This window comes from Hydra vulgaris, chromosome 02, assembly GCF_038396675.1.
Source record: "Hydra vulgaris chromosome 02, alternate assembly HydraT2T_AEP".
NCBI lineage: Eukaryota > Metazoa > Cnidaria > Hydrozoa > Anthoathecata > Hydridae > Hydra > Hydra vulgaris.
The window spans coordinates 25,637,948-25,645,000 of record NC_088921.1 but is presented as its reverse complement, the minus strand read 5'-3'; the positions used below and the strand labels follow the sequence as shown (position 1 = coordinate 25,645,000).

The following is a 7,053-nucleotide window of genomic DNA, read 5'->3' as shown; positions in this document are numbered from 1 at the left end:
AGGCGGCTATATTGACACTGCATACTCTAAATGTGATCGCACATAAACTTTATAAAGTTTACTCCATATAGTAACATTTCTAGATATAAATGTATTTTTTAGAATTCCAAGCATGCGATTAGCTTTATATGATGCTTTTGTTACTTGATCGTGAAATTTAAGATCAGATGAAAATACTATACCTAAATCTTGTTCAGTTGTTGTTACTTCAAGCTTAATTCTCTGATGTGTGCTAAGGTCATTTATATAGTAATCAAATTTTAGTAAATTAGAACTCCCTAGAAATGCATTACTTTACACTTGCTTTCGTTGAGTTGCATTTGCCAGTATTAGTAGTAGTAGTAGTAGTAGTAGTAGTAGTAGTAGTAGTAGTAGTAGTAGTAGTAGTAGTTGTTGTTGTTGTTGTAGAACCCTGTCTCTGGAAGAGCTGCACTCATTATGTTTCTCTGCTTTCTCTAAGGTTTTTTGACTTTTTTAGAGTTCAGGATTAAGAATCCTCAAGAGAATTTATCTTTTTTAGAGTTCAGGATTAGGAATCCTCGAGAGAATTTGACTTTTTTAGAGTTCAGGATTAAGAATCCTCAAGAGAATTTAGAAAAAAACTGTTTCTATGACTACTGAGCAGTAATCTTTTTTTGATCATTAGATAAGCTTGCATGCATCTTGCTATGGAATTCAGAATGTGTGGCATAAACTTTTATTTTTCAGAAAATTGGTAAAATGGTTTGAGTTCCAAAATCTGCTAACATCATTAGAGTAACTAGGCAAGCTAGTTTATTAGTTGATTTGAATTTTTTTTGAATTTATCCCAAGCTTATTTTAACCTTTTCAATGTTATTATATTTTTATTTACAATATTTGCTGTTGTCTTTGGAGCAATTGTTGCAGACAAAAAAATAATTGTCTTAAAAAATAAGTAAGCTGAAGGTGCAGTCTTACAAAAGTGTTTTCCAGAACTTTGTTCAAGACTTTCCAGAACTTTGTTCAATATTCTCCAGAATTTTGTTCAATATTCTCCAGAATTTTGTTCAATGTTCTACACTCTTAATTACTCTCTAAACTATTTAACGAGTTTATTTAACTAATTATCTAAATCTCATTTTTCTGCTTGCTAGAAAATGTTATCTGTGGTTCCAATTTTTCAAAATCTTTAGAGACCACTCTAACTATTATCCTATCAGTTTTCTTAAAATTATTTGCAAAGTCTTTAAATTTTTAATTAACAAACTTCATCTTGAGTCTAACAACTTACTCTTTGACAATCGAATTTTAATACTGTCATTATACTGTTGCCTTAGTAGCTGTTAAAAAATGTTACAAATTTTGATTTTTTTATTGCTAACTTGTTAGACAGAAGCATTGAAGCAAGGGCTATTTCTTTTTACTTATCAAACCTTGATGAAAAAAAATCTGGTAAGCTGTTTTTTTTTTATAAGGCATTTTCTTGGTGTATCTGTAAAAGTTTTTAAATTATTTAATGGTACTTTTCTAACCACTGAATTAAAGTTGATATTTTTATATTGATGAATGGCGACACTCTTTCTGAGTACTCTTACTGCCTAATGTTTCCAAGGATTATTGTTCACTTCTGGCCTCTTATTATACTCTTAACTCAGTTTTCTGCCACAATAAATCTCCTATTCATCCTTGTATGGAATATGATTGTCATATTTTAGTTTGTTTTTCTAATGAGGCCCTTCCTATTTTAGTCAAGATCCATAAGCACATTGTAAATGTTTTTGGACCTGTTCTAGCTGCCGAGCTTGATCCTCGGAGCTTGATCCCATCAACAAGGTACCTTGTTGCTCAGGCAAGTTTTTATCACTTGTCGCATCTGCTAAAACCAAATCTCGCATAACTTTTTATTCTGCAAAGTTCATCTTTTATTCTAACTGTTCTTTCGTGGTCAAATTTTATTCATCAAAATTTTAATATGCAGTAGTGGTGTAGTGGTAGAGCGCTTGTCTCGTCAGCAAGAAGTTCCGAGTTGGATCCCCACGTTGCTGGTAATAACTTGCTTAACTTGTTTCTCCACGCATTGGCCTTGCTCATCAAGGTTTGTGTTTTGGAGTTATAGAGTTGAGAGAGGGTTGTAACCAGTTATAGTAGCCTCGACTCTAGTGGCCTTCTCGGCCTTGGGAAGGTCAATTAACTTGAAAAAAGTTTTTCCTAAAACATTCGTGCTTTTTAATTCTCCTCCAGTTTTCATGTTTTCCTGACTCAAACAGCGTACAGCTCAAACAGTTTACAGCTTTATAAGTTTCATGTTGCTTGCTCTTTAGTTTTCACTTATCTTGTTTAACATCTGTTCCACTTAATTAGTAATTTCTTGCACTTAGTGGTTCTCTTTATTTTCTGTTAACTCCCATTTTAAAGTCACTTGCAGTTGGTCTGCAAAGTCTTGTTTTAATATAAAATGCATAATTAACGAAACAGTTTCATAACTTTACATACTTTGAAATTGCATATTAAAACTGCTGCAGAAATTTTTTTTTATATTATTTAACAATTTAGCTTAATTGAAATTTTAAGAAATAAAATTATAAGACTAACAAAAAAATGCATAGGTTAAATTCATTTTTGAACTTTTCTCAAAAGATTATGCATAAATAACTTTAAACAAATAAGCATTTTGGATGTGCAATAGTTGCATTAAACTCTGGTTTTTTATTAATTCTAACTAAATTGCTAAGTTGTTACTTTTGTTACACTTTTATACTTAATTTTAAACTTTTTAATTAAAACTAATTAATTTTAATTTGAATATTTGATTAATACTATTTTATTCATTTTTTTTAGTAAAGAAATTAATGAAAATCCATTTAATAAATAAAAAAATTATTTTTATAAAAAATAAGTAAAGATATTAATGAAGATCCATTAAAAAAAAGAAAATTGTGTTATAATTTTAAAGATTTTAATGAAGATCCATTTTAAAAAAAAAAATTTATTAAAAAATTTGAAAAAACTAAAAAAAAGATTTTGAAAAGTTTATAATCATAAAGAGTTTTAATTTATTTAGAGTTTATAAAAGAAAAATGTTAAAAGTTCATTTAAAAAAAAGTTTTGTTTTTGTTTTATTTTTCTATAAGTGGAAGCACTTACGTTTTTTTAGTTTGAATATTGGGGGGGGGGGGGGGTCTTCAGTTTTTATGATACATTTAAGTCTTCAGCTTTTATGATACATTTAAGTCTTCAGTTCTCATGATACATTTAAGTCTTCAGTTTTCATGATACATGAAAAGTTCAAGAATATAAAAATCAGCATTATTTGTTTAATTATTATATTAATTTTTATTTTGTATTTATGTTAGTACCTGAGGAAAGTTTAATAAGAGTTGAGTTATTGCAAAAGAATTACACTTTGGTCAATAACAATCGTTACAGTAATAATGCAACTGCTGTTTCTTTTCAAGATGGACTTAAAATAAATAAACGCAAAATGGAGTTTTCACATACTCAAAATAATGTATAGCTATTGTTGATTAATATCAATTGTGTTTTTTTTCAAATTTTATTGCGTTGTATATCATTTATTGCATATTTTCTTACATACCTTTTTTTTTTTACTTTTTATATTTTTGTTACATTTTTTTTTACATTTATACTTTGTTTGATTCTTTTTCTTTATTTACATTTATATTTTATTGCATTCATTTTCTTTATTTCAAAAAAAAAAATTTTTGCACATTTTTGGTTTTATAATTATTTTGTTTAGAGATTTGCTCACCACATGAAAGTAATAACTCTGTCAAAACTTCTAGCTGTCCCTTCCGCATTTTCCCCAATTGATTTATCTCGAGATATTGACAAAAAAGAGAGAAGTTTTCTTAAAGCCTGGGGTGAGAACAAGTTTTCAAGGTTATTTCCCAGTGCTTATGCATATACAGCAAATCTACTTGTTGAATTTGTATGTCCTGAACTCGTTCCAGTCTCACCATGGCCAGAAGAAGACTTTTTAAAATATACTATTGAAAGGTGATTATTTCTATCATTTCTCATGACTTCACATTTTACTTTACTTTTTGTAGTTTACGTTTGTTTCGTTTCACATATTTTCACTGATTTTCACATATTTTCACATATTTTCACATATTTTAAAGAGATTTAAAGATCAAACGAGCTTTTGATAACACCCCTGTATTGTGGGATATTTTGGAACTTATATCTTCTGGTAATATTTTTTTTGTTGTTTTGTTTTTTTGTTGTTTTTTGTTCTTTTTGCTTTAAAAATACTGTGACTTGTTTATAAATATTTATATCTAATTAGCACGTCCATCGTTGTTCCATTGTTCAGTAGTTGTTCAAAGTTTGTTAGGAATGAGCTTGAAATTTTGGTTAACCAATCGTCAAGATTCATCCAAAAGCTGTGAAAAGGAATTAAAAAATGTTATTAGAATAATCGTTATAATAAAACAGGTTTAAACATTTACAGTTATAAATGTTATTTGTAAAATGTTCTCTGACAATAATTTTTATTTTATTTTGTTTTTGTTATTTATTTTTAAAATATTTAAATTATCGTTTAACTTCATACTCTTGTTCTTTAGGCTGGATGGTTACCAACTGAGTTTGAAAATATTTCAGATATCTTCCCTTTAATAAAGCCAAAAGAAATTTTTGAAATACTGAGTGCAATTTGGAAGTATCTTCAGGTATATGAAAAAATTTATTTAATGTAAATGAGAAATCTAAAAAAAAAGTATAGGTTCAGGGTGTTTTGTATTAAAAAGCAAGAAGCATCATCTGCAAATAAGAAAATAAAGTATTGACTGAAAAAATCACTATTGACAGAAAATAAGTAAATAAACTAATTTTCTGATTTTAACTAAAGTTTTCAAAAGTATTATGTTTCCTAAAGATTTACAATTCCATTTGTATTTAATGCTTAAAATACCTATTCCGATTAATACAAATGGAACCCATTTGTAATCCTTTTTAAATCTTCACTTTTTTATTTGAAAGAGAAAATTTAAAAGAATTATTTAAAAGCCTTGTTGGAAGTTTTATATATATATATATATATATATATATATATATATATATATATATATATATATATATATATATATATATATATATATATATATGCTTTATAGGTTTGCAGCTTTGCGCCTGAAAAGGTCATAGATAGAGATCAATTAGGGAGACCTCACCTCCCGGTTCATCCTGGTAAGCTGAAAATAATGATAATCTTTTTGTCGGTATTTACGCTTTGCGTTGACATTTTATTCAAATTTTATTTTAGAATTATTTCATCCCCTTCGTACAGCAATAAAAATTGTATTTCTACGAAACATGGCGATACTTGGTCATTCTTATCGCAGGTTTCTTGGTGAATGTTCGGTTTAATTCTATATTGCTGTTTTTACTGTAAAATCCTCTGCCGCCAATATGCAGTTTGTCTTGCAAGCTTGTTTGCCAATACACGACTTATTTTTAAACTGATGATTGTTTAAGAAGACGCCTTCTTGTAATTACATGAAAACTTTACATGATTTTCAAAAAAATCATATTTTGCAATAGATAACTAAATGATTTGTTGCTTTTAAACGATCTGTTTTACCAGTGTTTTATCGTTAATCAATACGTCATCAATTTGGTTATAATAGTAGAACACCTCAATATTCAGTTTTCAGCAATTCGTGACAAAATATATCTGTATAAATTTGAATGTTTTTGGCTTTGGTCATGGTTTTACTATTAAAAACTAAAGTTTAAATATTATATATATGTGTGTATATATATATATATATACAATACTGCTCAAAAATTTAGCACACATTAGATTTAAGTTGCGTTTTTTTCTTTAAAAATGAAATAAAAGTAAAAAATAAGAAATTCAGGGTTTTTTAAAAAACGAAACATTTATTTGACTTTTTTAATTACATTAAGAGAAAAACAACTAAAAAAAACAAATGTCTAAATATCTTTAATCAAAGTTAGTATATAAAAAAAAAGTTAAAAAAGCTGCTCATAAGTTTAGCACACCTGGATTAAAGTTTGCTTTAATAGCAAGATCAATAAGGGATATGTCCACCTTTGTTCTTTATGCATAGTTCACATCTTCTTTTAATTGAATCAAAAAGTTTTCGGCAATAATCAGTTGATAAGTTGTCGAACGACTCTTTCAAACTTTCCCTAAGATGTTCAGCTGATGTTACGGGAGCTTTAGTGAGTTTGCGGTCCAGTACAGTCCATATATTTTCGATTGAATTAAGGTCAGGTGATCTAGCTGGCCACTGAAGTACCTTAATGTTGTTTTCTTGAAACCAAATAGTCACCGTTTTTGCCTTGTGACAAGGAGCGTTGTCTTGTTGAAACTGCCACTCCGACTCATTGCTAAAAAAGATGTCTCTAGTCGGAATTAAATGATTTTCAAGCGTTTCTATATATTTATGTTGATCCATACGACCATCGTATAAGTAGCAGAGACCTGGGCCGTCATAAGTGATGCAACCCCATATGCCTACAGAACCTCCGCCACCTTGTAGTCGCGGCACATTGAAGCGACTACGAAACTTCTCATTATAGTGTCTTCGGATAACCACTCTGTTCTTTCGGTTAATAACTGTAAAGTTTGATTCATCACTAAATATTACTCTTTTTAGTTCATAATTAGTCATTTTTAAAATAGCTCTACAAAATTTGATACGTTTTAACCGATCAATTGGTTTAAGCAGTGGTTTTTTAGCAGCAACGTAGCAACAAAGTTTTCGATCAATCAATCTTCTATTTACTGTTTGTCTTGAGATATGATTTTTTAGAGCCAAATTTACTTCTTGTGCAATCTCTTTGGCTGAGTATTTAGGGTTTTTTCTTGCAATTCTATAGATACTATTATCATTGGTGATACTTATTATTCTTGGTCGTCCAGATCGGTTTTTGTCTGCAATAGTGCCAGTTTTTTCAAATTTTTGAATTGTTCTGAGTACACATGAACGAGATACAGACTTAAGAGTTCGAGCAATTTCAGAACTGTTGAAACCACCAAGGTGTAGTCCTACAAAATGCTGTTTTATTTCAGAGCTAATTGATTTTTTTCCCATCTTA

The 7,053-nt window shown here is 28.8% G+C and overlaps 1 protein-coding gene across 2 annotated transcripts in view; it reads left to right on the top strand.

The window, feature by feature from the left end:
* LOC101236693 (integrator complex subunit 5) overlaps positions 1–5,556 on the top strand; it is a 42,212-nt gene extending 36,656 nt beyond the window's left edge. For both annotated transcript variants that reach the window (XM_065790410.1, XM_065790409.1), the window contains exons 21-27: positions 3,315–3,469; positions 3,719–3,978; positions 4,104–4,174; positions 4,271–4,419; positions 4,551–4,655; positions 5,100–5,172; positions 5,249–5,556. In XM_065790410.1, coding sequence (XP_065646482.1) covers positions 3,315–3,469; positions 3,719–3,978; positions 4,104–4,174; positions 4,271–4,419; positions 4,551–4,655; positions 5,100–5,172; positions 5,249–5,352 — 917 coding nt within the window. In that variant the 3' untranslated portion in view covers positions 5,353–5,556. The remainder of the gene's footprint in view (positions 1–3,314; positions 3,470–3,718; positions 3,979–4,103; positions 4,175–4,270; positions 4,420–4,550; positions 4,656–5,099; positions 5,173–5,248) is intronic.
* Positions 5,557–7,053: the final 1,497 nt, after the last annotated feature.